The sequence below is a fragment of the Cantharellus anzutake genome (genome assembly GCF_015039405.1).
Source record: "Cantharellus anzutake strain C23 chromosome Unknown EI90scaffold_17, whole genome shotgun sequence".
Taxonomy (NCBI): domain Eukaryota; kingdom Fungi; phylum Basidiomycota; class Agaricomycetes; order Cantharellales; family Hydnaceae; genus Cantharellus; species Cantharellus anzutake.
The window spans coordinates 1,220,287-1,238,231 of NW_024066967.1; the positions used below are offsets into that span (position 1 = coordinate 1,220,287).

Below are 17,945 nucleotides of genomic sequence, written 5' to 3' on the forward strand. Positions count from 1 at the left end.
TTGAGACGTGAACTCTGATCATCCGTATACACCTGCAACCTCATGCTCAGCATTTTCAGTGTCACATCCGCCGAGATCTCGGAATCAACATCCCTCAAGGTCTTGCTGCGGAACCGCTAGAACGGGACTACAACTGCACGCAAACTTTAAAAGGATCCAGCGCTTGTTTGTACTCTCGTTATCCTTAATTGGTAATCCGGTTTCCAGAAAAGAAATACATACGTGCATGCTCTAAGGGGAAGGGAAATGATTGGTCGAGACGGACTGCTCACAGCTTGAAGGTTCTCTCATCTTCAGTCTCCACGTTTCACCGAGAGAAAGGAACGCCTCACTAGACGTCGGGATCACTGGGTGATAATCAGAGTGGGAAACCCCTCCGTTTCTTCAACAAATGACAGTGAATTGGTATAGTGGTATGATACTCAAGCATTGGTTTTGGCGTTCTCCACGGGGGCGTTCAACACTCGATGAAACGGTTCATCGTGACAACCACTTTACAGTTAGCTGGCTATTAACCAGCGCCACGCAATACTATTGGCAATGTAGGCGGGTTTTCGTTGAACGTAGGTGTGACTATTTCAAAAATAAGCCAGGCTATGTCGTTGTGCCCCATTAAGTTATCAATAACACGAGGATTTTCACAGTCTGAATGCGCGCGCTCTTTTGATGATTTCCCAGTATGGGGATAGGCTCAAACAGCATATCATCTTGAGGCAAAAAATTTGTATCGGAATGACCAGAGTTCTCGAGTAATGACGTCGAGCCCCACATGCAATGAGCTAGTTGGGCATAGGTTGGTCGAGTATCAAGGCGGCAGGCAGTTGTTGCAATCAGCGAGTCCCGTACGTACTCGATCTGCACTTGCGTCCTCTCCCTGCGGGTGGACGCAAGAGAGCTAGAAGCCGCGAGTTTTGGACAAGGTTCAGGCACCCAAATGGGGTTCACGTATATGCACAAAGGATCGCTTACGTAACGTATCAAGTATCCCTCAACTCGTTCCGTACAATCACTTCGTTTCGCTAGGCAGAAAGATGGGGCTCGTGCCCATTCTCACCTGTCCATATATGCCCAGGGTGAGAGGACTGGATGTACGCAAACCTCGGGAAAAGGACCGCTGTGAAAAAATCGCCGTAACAATTGGATTCAAGGGCAACCCCGAGTGACGCGCGACGCGACAAGCAATGTATTTAGATGCCAAGTAGGTACAAATACAACGTGTGATCGGAACAGACATTACAGAAGCAGCAACGACAAGAGAGATGCACGAGTGCATGAAGAGAGCAAGCATATCATCAAACTACAAACATCATCGGCTGGCGGTGACGGTTTGTTACAAAGCTCAGAAAAACGAAAACCAAGAAAAAAATTTGATAGATGTGGAATGGGATGAGAATGGGTTGGAAGGGACTACAAGAAAAAAAAAGACAAAGACGAGACGAGACGTACGATGGGATTATTATTTGTGCTTTAGGAACCAAGAAAAAGATTGCGGTTTGCAAACCGGACCGTAGACCATAAGACTGCACAGATGCGCGGTATAAAAGAAAACAAGTAAACAGATCAGCACAAGTCCTTCCTCCCCCCCCTCCTCGGACGTGTGACTTCACTGCGAAGTATAGGTTTGTGTTGTAGTGCGCCGTACTTGATTGCGAGAGAGTCTAAACCATTCCCAAACGATACTTTACCAAATCCTCCAAAAGCTCAACGCACTCCCCTGCCTGAATCCTCACCAGCCCATCCTCATCCGTCATGCGGACGTACCTCAAGACATTATTCAACCGCTTGGTGTCTTCGTCCATCGGATCGCCTGATTTCGACGGACCCTTCGCGTGAGGAATATCCCTCTTAGAGGGCACTGACAACGTTTCTAATCCGATACCTTGTGGGCCCGAGAATGAAGCGCCGTTCACGGACGAACTATCATAAGAGCGGGATAGCCATGTTCGAATGAGTAGCGCAATGAAATGAAGCGCTGCACGACGGAACGATGGAATCTTTGCGCTTTTCGTTAAAGGTGGGACAGAGTCTTCATAGTCATGTCTCGCGGTTGAAGACGATGCCGATTTTCCGTCACTCCTTAACGAGGTTGTCTTCCCATTAGTCGGGACAGTTACGAGGCTCTTCTTGCGATTGGGACATGACGGAGTCGCAGATGCAGCGCCAGAGGACCCCACAGGGGCATGTCGAGATCCCAACGCAGGCGGGTCCGGTGGTTCTGTTTGTTTCAGTTTCGTCGGGACACTCTCAACTTGTAAGAGGTCCACGAGAGCAGAAGTCAACTCTCCACTCCATGTAAGGATTGCATCCGGAGCTGCATCTGCACATAAAGCAAGCACTGAAAGAGCAGATGTTCGAAGTGTCGTTGGAGCGTGTGTAGATCGGAACACCAGAATAAGAGGAGGTATGATCGTTTCGGCTGATTTCAAGGGGCCTTTAGTTATCCCAGAATGAACGGAAAAAAGGGGTGGCTCACAATGACCGCCTAACGCTCCTCCTGTCCTCCTTACGACCTGTTCAAGAGCCTCACCAATCCTCAATCTCTTGTCCATCTCGCGCTTACTCATCTCTCCACCTCCCCTGCCGACTTTCAGCCCGCCCACGTAAACACTCACCAACCTCCGAACAACCTCTTTCCCCACACCACCCGACACGGTCCCCAAAGCAGCAAGACCTCGCACCGCATGGAGAAAAATAAATGAATCATCATCCTGGACGGCTTCAATAAAAATAGATAGAATAGCAGGGATCAGCGCGTGTTCCGCTGAAAGGGTGTTCGAGTAAGGTGGCTTGGCATTGGAAGAAACAGAAGGAACAATAAGTTGTCTGAGCATTGTTAATCCATATGCCCGCACTGGTAAGATAGGATCTTGAATCAGCCGAAGTGCTTCTTGATAGATCGACTGTTGATCTGTTCGGGGACCCTCTTTTACTGTCCCTTGTCGACCTCCTGGAGGATCTTCGTCGCCGTCCGAGTTTGCTCGGTATGAGCCGGTTGTTGATGTAGGTGAAGGAGGGGGGATGATAGAGGAGCGAGTCGTGATGACTAGCCGAGCTTCAAGTGCTGGCTTACGAATTGATGGTGAGAGGTGGTCCATCAGTGTTTCGAGATTGTGGAAGATTACGAGCAATATGGGTGAGGTTTGGGGTGTCAGATCGGGATTTGCTAATTCAAAGGTGGACCTAATTAATCGCGAAATCTCATGGCGTTAGAGACCATTCGTACCTTCGAGGAGGCTCAAGAGCAGGTTGATAGCAGTAAACGCCATCTCATCGTCACCCCCTTTAACCAATGGCCTACTGTCATCAATAGTTTCATCACTCTCATCATCACTATCCCCTCCGTCCATGTCATCATCAGAGAAATCGCTCTCGTCATGGACGATCTTGAGATCATCGAGAGTCAAACGTGCTTTGTCGGTGGAGCCCTCGGCCTTCCGTCGGCTGATACCACGCCCAGCCCGAGACATTGAATCCATTGCAGCAGGCTCGAGAGCATGAGATATAAATCCCAAGATATGGTGCGTCTGCGATATCACAGACGTGTCCAACTGCTGAATCATCTCAAGCACGATCGAGAGACAAAGCATTGCCCTAGGGTAAATAGAATTAATTAAGCTAGATCGCCTTCAGATCCTTACCGAACGTACCGGACCGAGTCACCACCAGCCCTCCTACGCAAATGGGATGATTGTCGCAAAGCACTGTACTCATCCAGCGTGCGGATGAAGATCGCCCCAGTCACTTCTTTACGGTCGAAACCTTTGAGTAAGCTAACAAAGTGGACTGGATTAGGCCGTATTTCGAGCGGTCCTGCCGTCGAGGAACCTTTTTTCCCAAGAAGTTTGCTGACGTCGGGAAGGAGCGACGATCTTCAGGCACAATATCGAAAACGGAAGAAATGAATTAGCCTCCACAAGGTAAGGAAGCACGATCGGCCCTATCGCCCCTGGGTCCGCGGTTACGAGAGCTTCACTTACTTTCGCTGTTGGATGACAAGTTCGCCGCCGATAGCGGCCCATTCATTCCAAACCTGATCTTCCTCGTCAACGGAAAATTCGGGATGAGACGTGCTTGATGAGGGCGAGGATGACCAACCACCGGTTCCGGTGATCACGTCCCACCAACCATTTCGAGCGTCGAGAGTGCTGATGACCCTGGCCCAAGTTCTGATCAGTCCTTGCGTCATCTCTTTCACCTCCGGACTCTTTAATACCACACGTGGGTGGGTATCAAAAAACTCGGTCAGATAATACAAGGGCACGAGCACAGGAGTGATCAGAAACGAGATGAGTGTTGGTGATGGGTCGGTGTTAAGAATAAAAGCAGCGAGGAATCTGATGGATGAATGTACAGTCTTGAACGGTGGGAGTGAGTCGGAATCTGAGGAAGTAGCCAAGGAGGGAGACGGTTTGGGAAGAAAGGGTGAATGAACGCACGACAAGAGCAAATTTGATGCAGCTTCTGCGGTGGAAGGGCGAGTCAAGATGCGAGCGAGGGCGAATGCTGCGCCTCTGATGAATGGTCTTGGGATGACTTTGATTTGTGCCTCAGACGGATTCTGTACCGGAGTTGAGCCATCGTTGTTGGCGTTGTCTGGAGAAAGCAAGAGGGGAAGCAGTCGAGGAATGATTGTGCGAAAATAAGCCTTGATGGATGTAAGGATGAAAGTGAGATCAGTGAGAAAGCTCGCACGTTGGATGACGTACAGCCTTGGATAAAACTTTTGGGGGAGTGCTCAAGATTTGAGCGATGTGTTCTAGACGCGCCAGGGGTGCATCTACGTGGGAAAAAAACCAGACAGTGAGAATAGAGTTATAAAATAAAAAAAAGGCGAATCATCGCGGAGGCAAATCAATTTGATATGGATTATTGCAATGACGAAATGACGACGGGGTTCCGAGGAAAAAGAGGGAAAAGAGAACGACACCCCTCGGAGCAAACAACAAACTCACCGTTGACCCCTTCCTCAACATCACCGAGCACAGCGGAGAACAATCCAATCACTCCGTCCGGCCTTAGTAGTTGCTGAGTGAGCAAGTTTGAACACCCCTTCAACAACGATGCTGGCGGAGATGGGAAGGAAGGCGGCGGTGACATAATACCGCCTAACGACGCTATCGTTTGCGCGGCTGGCAACCTACAGGGACAGGTATACTATATTAGTCCTCCTCATTTAGCCGGGCTTCACACGCGACTTACATATTGAGCAGACGTCTGGTGTATGTCGTCATCTGAACCGCCACGCCAGAGTCGACTGTTGCAGTTTGGGTGCCATCGTGCCACCCCAGGTATATTGCGGGGCGCAGCATATCTGTCGCGTGTCGTGTCAACAATACTTGTGTGATATGTGTCTGTCGCAACGAATTGCTTTGATGTCCGACGCCGTTTGCAAGACTCGGCTCTGCCTTGATCGGCGCCTTATTACGAAAGACTAGTTCATAGATGCGAGTAGCGGCCTTATTCAGGTCCACGCGGTGGTTCGTTGGATCGATCTCCATGGGTTGTTGCGCTGAGGGAGGTGAGCCTGATGCTGGATCTCTTGGTTCACTCTTCCAGAGCTGAACAAGTTGTTGTTCCACTCCCCACTTGAACACGATGGATAGTAGCATCCTAATCAGACCCATATCGCGCGTGCCGATCAATGGAGGAGCAGCTAAAGAAAAAATCCTTGTCAATCATCCCTGCCCACATCCCCAAGGCAGAAAACGAAAACTCGAGACATATGCCTTACCACCAATGCCTTGATCCACATCCAGGAGGCCCTGTATACGCTCCAACAGACAGAGCGCATAGTCTGCCGTCGCTTTTTGCAGAACGAGCTTATCGCTTGAAGCCACGGTGAAGTCATTACTGAGAACAACACACGCAGCCTCTAATCGACGCCCTAGCACATCTGCCATATCCTTTGCCTGGGCTTTTTCTTGACCATCTGCCGGGCCCGTAAGCGTCTCAGCCGCCTTGAGGAGCTTTGACAACTCTTCCCTGTTGGTATTCATGACGGCTTGACCGTCTGATTCGTTTTGGAAACGGGTCACGTGTGACTCCAATTGAATGGAGCCATCCTTCCAGTGGATTCTGTTTAATTTTGGCCACAAGACATAGGCAGGTGACCCGGCCTCTCTCCACAGGACAGGCTTGACTGAAAGTCGATTAAGTACTTAGACGACTATGGACAACGTTCTGGACAAAAGTAGGCCTGGGCTGTCCCATGATGCCGAGGCCTTTGCACCTGCTGACGGTCACGTTGATTTACCGTCAAATAATGCTGCCCTTGATTTAGCGAGCGATGGCGATCTAGACGGCTTTTCTGATAACGATTTGTCCACTGACTACGACTCTCAACTCGAGGCGGAAACATGGGAGGAATCTTTGGCGCGTGTGGATGCTGAAGATTGGGAATTGGCCGATCGAGGTACGAGATTCCATCCTCGTAGAATCTAGCTTACTACTGTTACAACCGCCCTAACATTCTATGGCCCAGATTTCACAAAATCATACAATCGTTTACGGCAGGCTCTCGAGGTTCGAACAGGCCAAACAACCGACTCTGCAAAGCCTCGTACGTCGACAATGCCCATGCCCGCAACAAACCGACCACGACCACCCCAGCCTCACGTTAACGCGACATCTGGCACAACAGACGCGTCCACGCCCTCGACCAAACAAAGGAAACTCCAAACTGACCAACTGACAGCCCTAGCAAAGTACAATTCCCGCATAGCCAACCTCGCTCTTCCCTATCACGGCCTGGCCGGTGTAGCAGCCAATCCGAAGGCGGCCAATGATCGTTTACCCATTAAGGATAAATCAGACCGTGCAACGAACGAGCAGGTCTTGGATCCCAGAACGAGAATTATCTTGTTCAAGATGATTAACAAAGGGTTGATCGAGGAGATCAATGGGTGTGTTAGTACGGGGAAAGAGGTAGGTAACCGAAATGTTTTAACCCCCATCATCCGCTCCATACTTTCTTCCCTGTTATAATACTCTAAGCCTTCCCAAAGTACACACTATCTCATTTATTTACTAGGCAAACGTCTACCACGCTCTAACACCCCAAGGTCGTCATATCGCCTTAAAAATCTATAAAACCTCCATTCTCGTCTTCAAAGATCGAGACAAATATGTCACTGGAGAATATCGATTCAAAAGCGGATACAGTCGTCACAATCCACGTAAAATGGTTCGGGTGTGGGCCGAGAAGGAAATGAGGAATCTGAGGAGGCTAGCTAATGCAGGGATCCCTTGTCCGGAGGTTTTGGAGGTTAAGCAGAACGTGCTCGTGATGACTTTTTTGGGCGATAAGGAGGGGTGGTGAGTGTTCTTTCGCTTCTTGTTTGGCTGGTCAAGAGTAAATTGACCGTTTAGATAGGGCTTCTCCCCGATTGAAGGATGCGCACGTCCCAGCTGGTGATGCTGAGGCGTTATACGTAGAGTTGGTGATCATTGTTCGACGACTGTACCATTCATGCAGACTGGTCCATGCCGATTTAAGCGAATACAATCTGCTGTGAGTCCACAACGTACCCTCAACCGGATGGAAAAAAACTCCTTTCTCATCCCAATTTGGTTATCGCATATTAACTTCCCAGCTACCACAACTCCCATCTTTATGTAATCGATGTCTCACAATCCGTCGAGCACGATCATCCATCTGCATTCGATTTCTTGCGTGCAGATATCAGGAACGTGGATGAGTTTTGGACCAGAAGAGGAATTCAGACGCTCGGATTACGACGAACATTCGATTTTGTGGTTTCGGATCAGGTGTTGTCGAATGGAGAGGAAGAAACGAATGAACGTCTTGAAGAGTATATTAGAGCAGAGGTATTGCGCCTCCAGGAAACGGAGGAGCTGCAAATACAGCATGACTCTACCACAGCTTCCGAAACGGTGGTGTCATCTCCGCCACCGATAGACCCCTCGTCAGTGAAGCCTCCTCCTTCTGCCACCTTTGAACAACGAAAACAAGTCCGGATATCCGAACCGCAGCCATCATCATCATTACCACCACCACCACCACCTGCAGCTCCCGCCAAATCCAACCTTCCCATCCCTCCCCCAACGTCGGCTGGCGATGAAGCCCTGGAGGATGCCGTTTTCATGCATTCCTACATTCCACGTACCCTCAACGAAGTGTTCGATCCTGAGAGAGATGTCAGGAAACTTCAACGTGGTGAAGGCGACGAGCTTATCTATGGAAATATCACGGGCGTAGTGGAAGCGAACCGGGCGCCCGTTGCTGACGAGAGTGAGTCGGAGGTAAGCGATGAGGATGACGAAAGTGGAGACGATGACGACGAGGATGAGGATGAAGACGAAGATGGAGATAAACGTCGTAAACCCCGTGGACGTCGATACGCGGACAGAGAGGCAAGCAAGGTATGAGATTCTTCGCAGTGGCATACTAAGCATATTCATTAACATCGGGTACTCGACTGCTAGACGCATAAAAAGGCAGTAAAGGAGGCAGCTAGGGAGAAAAGGAAGAACAAGATGCCTAAAGCTGAGAAGAAGAAGAAGATCAAGCAAACGAAAGGGAAAAAGTAATAAACTTTCCAGGCGATTGGAAGGTGTTAATTGTAGATAGCCTCGTTTATTTTAAATTCTAGGCAGCTGAACTTCATCCCCACTTTTCACCCCAACAGCTGGATGGAATCGGCTAAAAATTTGGCACCCGAGTGTTTGGGAAAAAACACAGGAGCGATTTTTCGGATGGAACGTTTTGATGGGTTTCTGAGAATTTGGATAACGGGGTTGCGCAGCATTAGCTAACTGCTCTAATATTTTATAGCCTTGTATTTGACATAGATTACCTGCACAGCAGAGTCACTTCCCCAGCCCACAATTAGGTAATTTTTTACACTGAAAATGTGCATTTACTTACGCACTACAAGTGGGTGCGCCCATGCACCCCCGAGAGGTAGAAGATCGTTGACACGCCGGACCACAGTACGCTGAGTGAGAACCTTCACTTTCATAACCGATGAAGTTCGCCCATTGGGATAACCTGCTACATTCGTTCGGTCTTGGTGGCCTTCACAACTTGAGGTAGAGGCGAACTGCCCATATATCCAATTCGTTAAGTACGGTTGCGGTATGAGAGGAACAACGTATCTTCCGTCTCTTTCCCTACCTATTCCTAATGCTGGCGGATAATGGTGGGGAGTCATTGAATACACGCCCTCTTCAGTTCTTGGGTGACCCGAAATCCGTTCGTAAGCATGAACTTCCGGTTCGGTTAGCTGCCAACGTCTATGTCATCTCGTCGGCTCTCAGAATCTATGTCATTAATATTGTCGCGCTTGCAAGTAATCCCGGGCCGGCTGCTTGGTTTTACAATATGGACATGACAATCGGCATCGCCGCCTAACTGAACCTTGTAGATTGGTGACAACTAGGCTCGCCTATTGGCTCCTGTTCCCCTTGAAGCACTGACCGATACTACCGCAATCTTCCCATTTCTCTTCCATCAAATCCCGCCGTATTGTCCGGCCCTGGAGACACCACGCTCGAAATCCGAAGTGGCCCCCAAGGATTGAGAGGGTAATGGAAGGATTCCGTCACTCCCCTTGTTACGTACCGCAGCCAAAAATACTCCGAAGCCATCACTCGAGCAGGGTTTCTGACATAAGAGTACAATCAAGTTATACTTCCCCTTGGGCCCACAAAGATGGAACCCGCCTCTAGCTCAGGCTCACGAAGGTTGCACTGTCGTCGATATTATCCCCAGCTGTTCAGTGTTCTACTTTAGTGGAGGCTGGGATCCTGGCTAGTTCAGTGTCCTCCTTCCTGCTTACAACGCATTCCCTTCTGCCTGCCGGTGAGCCGACATCGCATGTGGAGCTCGACGTCCATCTTCTACGCAATCACCAGGGATTCCTTCCTCTCTCCTGGCTCCACGGGACAAATGAGTGAACCACTGCCAACCATGTCCCGATCCATGCGGAAAGACAACTCAGCTCTAACTAAACCCACGAGAAACGCGGATGTTTTCATTATCTTTCATGAATTATGCAACCCTGAAGATGTGCTCTGGGAATCGTAATGGAAGAGGGGCATGCAGCAAGTCCCGCTGGCGTCGGTGTAATACAAAACAAGGTAAGGTAACAACGTGAATTTCGATGCCTGCAGGATAGATGGTAAGCAAGTGACTTGGAAGTCCCTGAAACCCAAAAAAGTAAACCGCAAGGAGACGCCAGAGATCCTCGGGGGAGTAGATGAGGATAGAGATTGAGGGAAGATTATTACTTGAAACTGGTTACGATGAGAATTCATTGAGAATGTATGCCCACTTGTGCCCGTTGGCACGAGCCCGGCACGACTACTCTGGCGCGTCATAGGAAGCATACAGGCGATGTTTCACCCGATTTGATGGAGCGAAGGAGGGTTTTTCACGGCAGGTCTTTGAGCTCTTATGTGTTCCAAAGCCCAGGGCTTCCCCACATCCCGGATTCGATAGGTTAATTTCACACTGCCGTCACCGTGCCACCAAACGAAAGTGACCTGTTTTAGTGCATGGGGCGCGGAAGGATGGCTGCAAATACCCTCCAAAAACCCCTTCGCTTCCGCAAAACCATCCACCATTCCCCATAATTCCAACTCTTCCAAAGATGTCAGGGATGAGAATGTATGGATCATGTTTCCCTCCAGCTCCGAATTTTGCCACCAGTGACCGTTGAAGACTAATTTGAGTATCCGGACTTTTGGGTTAAGTTTTATGAAATTAAGATAATCCCTAAAGTTTAGCTCTACGCGCTGAACACAGGCAATCAACCATTCCTTCAGATCGTCTCAGCTTGTTGGAATAAAACTAGCTCAGGACTCACAAACACGCAGAGCTGGATAAGTGAAGGACACTCGCCAAACATGCCACACACTCCGTTGTATCCTAAGGACAGGTGACTGAGGTCTGGAAGTGAAATAGGGGTTTGACTCGCTTGGCGCTCAATGGGAAATGCCACGTCGAGTTCGAGCCTCTTCAAATTGAGGTTTCGTTGCAGAACCTCCTTGCATACGTGCGGGTTGATTGATATCAATCCCAGTGAGGATAGGTGAGGGTGTGTTTCTTGGCTAATTCCAGACATCATTAAAGTGATAAACCGGTCTTGCTGAACGGCGGGATGGGAGGGGCTGATAAGGGCTCGATCTTGACAACAATTTATAGTAATACAACGCAAGTGGGTAGCACGGGAAAGAAGTCCTTTCAGGTACGGCTCCAGCGGCGGAAATTTGTTTTGTTTGGACATGGAAGCATCATGTGGGAGTGAAGAGAACAACACGGTTCGCGGCAAGGTGATAGATAATCGATGGACATAGGTCGCTCGGTCAGAGAGAAGAATCCACTTGACCACCTGAGAGTCATATGCATCCTCTCGCATATCTACAGACCATTCCCTCCAGAGAAAGCGATTGCAGAGTGCCCTCAACTCCTGAGAGACAAGTGAGAGCGCCTTGAGCGTTTGCGTATCAGCGAAAGCCACTATATTTTCCACAACATCGTGGGGGATGAGTAACTTCACAGGATGAATAATTTCTGGCATTACTGGAGCAGATCCAGCTCTAACACGTAACTTCCTCATGGCCGCTGAGTCACTCAGAGGGAAAAGGCTGAACGAGATGCCAAATCAAATTAATAGGAGCAACCAGATTTCCACAATTGCAGAGTTGGGGAAGTGGTGCAGCGCCAGTTACTGGCTTACGGTTGAGCCCAAATGGCGTGATCCGAGACCTTTCTAGACCAGCACAGCCACTCCGAATCAACGCGGCCATCACGTGTTACGACCTAAATCACAGTCTGGTGCGTCATTCATCCGAGAGGCTGGTCACCTGCCTAGTGCGTCATCGAGTACTTCGACAGCAAGCAACATTGCGATACTCGAGCCTTAACAGCTATAGTTTTTACGCATTTTGTCGAAATGGACGAGTCACCGAGAATATTCTCCCCCCCCCCCCCCCCCGACGACACAACTCCCGAGGATCCCACTCACCCGAAGACACCACCCATGTCATGTAAGGATGATCCCCTCATGTACACACGCTGTAGCGAGTTGGGATGGCCGCACTGCCACGTTGACACGAGGCCGCGGGTAACAAAATAAGTAGAGTACAACAACCGAGAATATTCTTCCTCGGTCAGCGCTTGCGCAGTCGAATATTTTACCTGTATTCACATTTCAATACATTCGCCGTACATATAAACACGCGCAGACGTGCGTCGAGCAAAATCATCAGTAAAGTCTCCGCTGAGTAGCGAATTGCCATATCTGGCTGGACGTGTTTGTTGTTGTTGTTTTTAAATATAAGGCAATGGCGGTAAGTAATTAGTATACAGTTAGACAATTTTTGTAAAGAATAATAAAATCAATCTCACCTCAGACTCGTACTAGATAGAAGTCTGAGGGAGGGGGAGACTAAAAAGCTCCCTTCTTATACGCGAGCTACACGAGTCGCGTGCCCGTCGCATAAAGAGAATAATACAGTTGTTGCCCCGCGGCCGCGTCGCAGTGCAGCTATCCTGGCACTCTAAAACTAAAGATAACGGGCCGGACATATTGCAGATTGCTGCTGCTGCAACTGCAGCTGTGGACTTCATTTCATTCAAAGCAGCAACGTGTTATCATGAAATATATATGGCGGATCTCCTGAGCTCAAAGAAATTGATGTTTGCGTTGCTGGGCAATTTGGTGGAGAAGTTAAAATGTTGTTTATTTAACCCGAGACTGCCTGGTTAGGCTGAGATGCTGGCAACGCGTATCCCACACATACAAAGGGTACTAGGAAAGGAAGAAAGCATAAAAATCTAGGCAAACTAACACAAGGCAGGAAAGAAGCGCAAGCGAGAAGTTACTGGGAAGAGTTTTGCGTAATGAAAACGGTGTGACGACTGGAGCAAAGAGGCGGGCTCCAACACAAACAGGGGCAAGTACGTTAGACATAACATGATCCCGACCTTCGCTAAATTCCACTCACCAGCCTGAGATAACGGGCCAATAACGGGCAGCGCAGGGGGGACAAATCAAAGCAGGGAGGGCCAATGAGCCGACCCTGCATGTTTCCGGCGAGAATCACAGGCAAGACTAAATCTCACTCACAAAGTGGGTCAGTACAAGCCGGCAAAAGACGCAAGGAACGATATGCCAACCCCCAGCGAAGGTGGTTTTCGCCAAATTATAAATCTCACCCATAAAGTGGAGATGGCGAGCAGCGCAGCTGGCGGCACGTACAAGGAGAGCATTAAGGAGATGTACAATAAACCCACCCCACTCCCTGAAGTGAGGATTGCGGGAAGGCAGTGATCCATAGCAAGGTTGGCTTTCCTCAATCTCGCTCACAGTGGAGATAGCGGGCAGCGCAGCTGAGGCAAATGAAAAGCAGGGACAATAGGCCGACCGCGGCCAGAAAGGCATTGAATCTCACTCAAAGGAGATAGCAGGCAAAGGAAAACTAACCCTTTTTCCGGTAAAGATTACAAGAAAGTAATATTATTTCGATTCCGGAAAGGGTCGGGTTGGATCTCCACTGTCTCCGACCCATGGCGGCGCTTCCGGTTGCAGATCTCGAACTATGTACCTTCCCTGAGCATTTGTTTATGACCGCGTGCCTTGCCACGAGGCTATCTCGAGTTTCCGTGCGCTTGCCTCGACTCAGCGCAGCTTGAACCTAGCAGACAATATATTCATTCAGGACCGGCCAATAATCCTTGCCGGAAACGGGCCATTCTCGCCTCCGGCCTAACCCCCTTTTTCTCTGTATTGCCTGAGCTTCCCGCCTTTCCATTTAGTGGAATCTCAGCGTCCACTTCCATGTAAGTCGAGTCGGCACTCAGCCAATCCTTGACGTTCTGCTGCCCACTTATATTGGCTACGTGATAAGCACATGTTCCTGCCTAACGTACCTAGGCCTTCAGGCGCGCACGTTTTAAAGTGTTCCAGCTAGGTTTGACGAGTGTTTTTTGGCACAAGTGCTTCCACTGCGCGCGCACCTCCTATACCAAAGTACATGAGAGCATCACGGAAGAGAATTAACAACCCCCGACCGCAGGATGTTTTTCGCAATTCTCGCAATTCTCGAATTGGCGATCAGAAGGAGATGTCACAACCAAAAAAAGTTAGCTAAGTCTGCCATGAAATGACGAAAGGAAATTGAAGTGGAATAACGCATAAATAAGATGTCTCAGGAATGCCATAACCGGCTCTGAAATCACCGCACTAATATTGATACTGTGAAAACCCTTCAAGCCCTGCGCAGTTCAGGGTCTCACCGCGAGGGAACAACACAACAGCACCACGCTGTGGCCAAGTTGTTCTAATCATGACATCCAGACAGCGCTGGAGAAAAGAGACGTGAAGACGGTCAAACGACACGGGCGGGCTGGGTAGCGTAGATCGACCCAATGGTTTGTGAGGTCAAACCCTTGAAACCCGAAAGGGTCCGGCAGCATTGCAGTCGTTGGCAACTTTCTCGACAAGGTTCAATCCGTCCGCTCAATCTCCCACACCAGTTAAGGGAAATAAACATCTCTTCCAATCGTGGACATGATGCAATGCGGTAGCCTTGCTACCTGACGCGTGATGAGCTGGTGGAGGCCTAATTGAACCAATTTGTACCGTGTATTCATCTCGGGGAATGGTTCATGTTTTTCTAAGGATGCGTGCCTGCCGGCAAACAGTGAACGGGGCACAGCTTGTGACAGGCTTTATAGAGCGAATGACGAAGTCTTTGGAAACTTCTAGTCGAGGACTTGAAGTCAGAGAGAGGGTATGCACTAGTAGATCCTGGATGGGAATAAATTTGAGTCGTAAACCCCTTCGGTATTTTTTCCGGCGCTGAGTTAGGACCGACGGAGACAACTGCCTATTTGGGGATTGGACAATTCCTGCTACACGCCCTTGAAACCCGGGAACGTTCAAGACAGGGATTCTGTCCACATCTTACGAGATATCATTGCTGATTCGCATGAGTCCTCGCGGGAGAAGCTCGTGAGTGACTCACTAGAAGGCCATCATGACCTGTGACACCATGTCTCAGGTCTATCGGCCACGCGCCCTGACATGTTATAGTCCGCCTTCCTCCCTCGAAACGTTATCCAGCGTCCATCGCCCATTCTGGAACATTTTCCAAGAAAAGCAAAGAGGAATCAATAAGAAGTTCAAGGTTGGCTCCGAAAATCGGTTCCTTGAAATTCACAGTTCCGCCTATTTTAATATTTTCGTCTCCGTCTACGCGAGGTCCAACCTATTTTTTTTTCCTTGTCACGTAGTCCAACATCAACACCTCCATCGGCTCCTCCGCCAGCAGTTCTTGCAAACGTGCTCACCTTTACATTCGGTTGTCTCACATAGGTTTCACTGATCTGCAAGCCACCTGCGCTCCCTTGGCAAACAAGCCACCAAACCTGCATCAAACATGGAAGGCAGCTGGGATAGAAATCCACATCATCATCTTCAACGTGGTCAAGGATCACGCCCTCCGTCCTCCTCATCTCAGCGCCACATTGCATTGGCGACCCTCGACGGTCCAGGCCCCTCCGATCAGCGGCAGATGAGACAAGTATTCCGGCCTCAAGGCACGCCTCCAAACCACTTGTTGCAATACGTCCCTTCCGCTGAGTACGGATCCTCTGCCACGCACCAACACTCACGTATATATCGCCGCGGTGCACCCGAGCCTATCGACCTCCCCATTTGTGATCGTCCGAGAGAACACTTCGCGCCGGGACAAGGAGTGCACCACCGACTTCAACCCCAGGGATTTTCAGACAACAACTCTGAGATCAGAGCCCACCAACCGCGCCATGTTTCAAACGAGCCAGGCATGTCCAGTTTCGATATCACCATCATAGTTCGTTGTTGTTGACTAAATAACCAGTTCGGCACAGAGAAAGAGACAGGCCGGGCCCACATCATCATGCCAGCAGCCAGCCAATTAATTCCAAACACCTTCCTCCATTGTACGGACTCGAAGAGGCGCCAGTACACCAACGCGTTTCAACGTCAGCTCCCGCACCATCCTACATGCAACCATACTTCCTAGGTCCGAGATCTTTAATTGCCCGTGTTATTCGAAGTGCTTACCCTTGGCCACTTCCAGCGCACGCTTCTAGCCATGATCCATTTGCTGATCGACCCCCAAATCACCTTCCCCTTCCTCCTTTTCTACCGAGGTCCCCATCAGCTCAACTTTTTCAGCAGCAATCGCAGCCAAATGAAAGGATTCAACCTGATTTCTGTGATACGAGATTACCTGGTATTCTCCTACCCAATCCCCAGGCTGTGCGAGCTCCCCGAGCTAATACGCCAATCTACCATGCTCCCTCGACACGTCCATCGTCCTATCCCTCGATCCCGGACGTGATTTCACAACTTCCACCGCTGACGCCCACTTGGCCAGCTTCCAGAGGCTGGTCGACACACATACGTCCTCCATCACCTGCCCGGTTAAGGGGGATCCGTCTGTCTTCCGACTCGCACGGGTCATCCCCCTTGCCACCTTTGAATACGCAGGACAGGTCTCCTGATGAAGGCCCAGAAGACGGACTCGGGTTTATGCCAAACACTTCAGAGAGCTCTGCATCATCGGGGGAACGTGAATATGTGTCTTCTCCAGTGGAGGAAAACCAGGCTTCCACCAGTGAACAAGGACCAAGCACCATCAGCAGTAATATACAGACATCCACCGGTGTTTGTCCTCCCAGGAGGAGGAAGACTAGTAGCGCTTGCCACTTCTGCCGCCGTGAGCCAAAAAGCCTCAGTGAATGGCTCGGTTGCACTGATCTTATTACGCATCTCAGGTCGCAAGCTCAAGTGTGATGGTTGCCGCCCATGTAGTAACTGCGCTAAGCGAAACCAAGGATGCGAATACGACGTGCAAGTGAAGCGTCGCGGACCGGGGAAAAGAACCAAAGATCCTGCAACGGCTCCACCACCCCGTCCCCCCGTCCCACTCATCGTAGGATGAACACTTCTCGCCCCGGTTCTGGACCTATTGCAAGAGAAGACCTTGTTGTGCACCCCGAATCTCATGTTCATTCAGGACCGCCTGCCTTGTCCGACCCCTCGCCCAGTCTACTGCCTGGTCCCACAGCTGAGCCTACTCATGAGACGGATCGGGTGCCGCGGGACTTCAGGACTACACCCGTGTACTTTCTAGACTGGGATTCACCATCAGTCCACATCGATAATGATGCACGAGGTAGAGTGCACAATTAGTGGACTTGGATTCCCCCCCAGACTTGATGCCCCGATCTCCATCAGACTCACAGTATAGCGAGCGTGAAAGCAGGAGGTCTAGCAATGGGACACAAGCTCGTCCTCAGTGTAACCCACCCGAACCGATGTCGTCTCAACCCCCCGATGCTCAATCGCCGCATTATCGACATTTCGACCGGCCACAGCAGTTTTGCCATCCAACCCAACACACACCATATGGGGCTAGTTTTCAGCCGGTGTACAAGAACCGTCCATGAGCCAATTCATCAAAAGGGGCGAGAGGAACGCAATTCCGACTCGGCTAGACCCCAAAGACCCTTGGCGCAGAAGAGCATCCATCTGTCCCTGGACCAAACTCGCATCGTGGACGATCGTACGGCGGTCAACCAGTCCCGGTCAAATCTTAGACACCTAAATGGCGATGGGCCCGAGTCCTGGCGTTGAATTAATAAACATACTCGTCACGTGTTGCGTCGTACTTAACAGCTGAGCAGTCGGGTCTGTCGGGGAATGCACTGACAGTCAAGGGCCCCCCTATCTATTCATAGAGCCAGTTATGGGGTCCTCCTACTGCGTACAAATATCTACACTTGGAACCGATGGGTTTTACGAAGCATGTTCCACACCGCACAAACATCCTCATACGTTAATTTTCGTGGAGCGACTAAATACAATAATTATGGCACTACCCGTGCAGACAGTCCTGAATCCTGCGACATGGATAATCACCATATA

General features: G+C 49.9%; 6 protein-coding genes across 6 annotated transcripts; 3 read left to right on the forward strand and 3 right to left on the reverse strand.

Annotated features, from left to right (window-relative positions):
* Nucleotides 1-1,373: 1,373 nt before the first annotated feature.
* On the reverse strand, nucleotides 1,374-6,105 carry EI90DRAFT_3052630 (uncharacterized protein). Its single transcript, XM_039059964.1, has 9 exons — nucleotides 5,732-6,105; nucleotides 5,200-5,653; nucleotides 4,953-5,137; nucleotides 4,707-4,777; nucleotides 3,978-4,645; nucleotides 3,648-3,869; nucleotides 3,224-3,591; nucleotides 2,474-3,163; nucleotides 1,374-2,416 (listed from the first exon to the last, which is right to left on the reverse strand). Exons 1-9 carry the CDS (start codon nucleotides 5,994-5,996, stop codon nucleotides 1,659-1,661), a joined length of 3,681 nt encoding a protein of 1,226 aa, XP_038917644.1. The 5' UTR covers nucleotides 5,997-6,105; the 3' UTR covers nucleotides 1,374-1,658.
* Nucleotides 6,102-8,876, forward strand: EI90DRAFT_3052636 (RIO1 family-domain-containing protein). The gene is made up of 7 exons (XM_039059965.1): nucleotides 6,102-6,190; nucleotides 6,281-6,412; nucleotides 6,482-6,924; nucleotides 7,031-7,314; nucleotides 7,373-7,510; nucleotides 7,593-8,382; nucleotides 8,446-8,876. The coding sequence occupies exons 1-7, from the start codon at nucleotides 6,169-6,171 to the stop codon at nucleotides 8,548-8,550; spliced, it is 1,914 nt and encodes a 637-aa protein (XP_038917645.1). The 5' UTR covers nucleotides 6,102-6,168; the 3' UTR covers nucleotides 8,551-8,876.
* EI90DRAFT_589420 (uncharacterized protein) lies at nucleotides 8,431-9,308 on the reverse strand. The gene is made up of 2 exons (XM_039067838.1): nucleotides 8,888-9,308; nucleotides 8,431-8,816 (listed from the first exon to the last, which is right to left on the reverse strand). Exons 1-2 carry the CDS (start codon nucleotides 9,171-9,173, stop codon nucleotides 8,602-8,604), a joined length of 501 nt encoding a protein of 166 aa, XP_038917646.1. The 5' UTR covers nucleotides 9,174-9,308; the 3' UTR covers nucleotides 8,431-8,601.
* Nucleotides 9,309-10,665: 1,357 nt separating this feature from the next.
* On the reverse strand, nucleotides 10,666-11,734 carry EI90DRAFT_3052640 (uncharacterized protein). The gene has a single exon (XM_039059966.1). The coding sequence runs from the start codon at nucleotides 11,580-11,582 to the stop codon at nucleotides 10,785-10,787; it is 798 nt and encodes a 265-aa protein (XP_038917647.1). The 5' UTR covers nucleotides 11,583-11,734; the 3' UTR covers nucleotides 10,666-10,784.
* Nucleotides 11,735-15,184: 3,450 nt separating this feature from the next.
* EI90DRAFT_3052649 (uncharacterized protein) lies at nucleotides 15,185-16,158 on the forward strand. The gene is made up of 3 exons (XM_039059967.1): nucleotides 15,185-15,250; nucleotides 15,320-16,012; nucleotides 16,077-16,158. Exon 2 carries the CDS (start codon nucleotides 15,409-15,411, stop codon nucleotides 15,856-15,858), a length of 450 nt encoding a protein of 149 aa, XP_038917648.1. The 5' UTR covers nucleotides 15,185-15,250; nucleotides 15,320-15,408; the 3' UTR covers nucleotides 15,859-16,012; nucleotides 16,077-16,158.
* EI90DRAFT_589842 (uncharacterized protein) lies at nucleotides 15,760-17,023 on the forward strand. The gene has a single exon (XM_039067839.1). The coding sequence runs from the start codon at nucleotides 16,017-16,019 to the stop codon at nucleotides 16,809-16,811; it is 795 nt and encodes a 264-aa protein (XP_038917649.1). The 5' UTR covers nucleotides 15,760-16,016; the 3' UTR covers nucleotides 16,812-17,023.
* Nucleotides 17,024-17,945: the final 922 nt, after the last annotated feature.

Excerpts from the sequence above, each read along its gene's own strand:
- EI90DRAFT_3052630 (XM_039059964.1), bottom strand. The coding sequence starts at position 5,996 with ATGAATACCAACAGGGAAGAGTTGTCAAAGCTCCTCAAGGCGGCTGAG. Across the intron at positions 5,654-5,731 it reads TGTGGATCAAGGCATTGGTG|CTGCTCCTCCATTGATCGGC; the intron begins GTAAGGCATATG and ends TTTTTTCTTTAG. Across the intron at positions 3,592-3,647 it reads GCTGGTGGTGACTCGGTCCG|GGCAATGCTTTGTCTCTCGA; the intron begins GTACGTTCGGTA and ends TATTTACCCTAG.
- EI90DRAFT_3052636 (XM_039059965.1), top strand. The coding sequence starts at position 6,169 with ATGGACAACGTTCTGGACAAAA. Across the intron at positions 7,315-7,372 it reads TTGGGCGATAAGGAGGGGTG|GGCTTCTCCCCGATTGAAGG; the intron begins GTGAGTGTTCTT and ends CCGTTTAGATAG. Across the intron at positions 8,383-8,445 it reads CGGACAGAGAGGCAAGCAAG|ACGCATAAAAAGGCAGTAAA; the intron begins GTATGAGATTCT and ends CTCGACTGCTAG.
- EI90DRAFT_589420 (XM_039067838.1), bottom strand. The coding sequence starts at position 9,173 with ATGACTCCCCACCATTATCCGCCAGCATTAGGAATAGGTAGGGAAAGA. Across the intron at positions 8,817-8,887 it reads GGCGCACCCACTTGTAGTGC|GTAATCTATGTCAAATACAA; the intron begins GTAAGTAAATGC and ends TCTGCTGTGCAG.
- EI90DRAFT_3052640 (XM_039059966.1), bottom strand. The coding sequence starts at position 11,582 with ATGAGGAAGTTACGTGTTAGAGCTGGATCTGCTCCAGTAATGCCAGAA.
- EI90DRAFT_3052649 (XM_039059967.1), top strand. The coding sequence starts at position 15,409 with ATGGAAGGCAGCTGGGATAGAAATCCACATCATCATCTTCAACGTGGT.
- EI90DRAFT_589842 (XM_039067839.1), top strand. The coding sequence starts at position 16,017 with ATGCAACCATACTTCCTAGGTCCGAGATCTTTAATTGCCCGTGTTATT.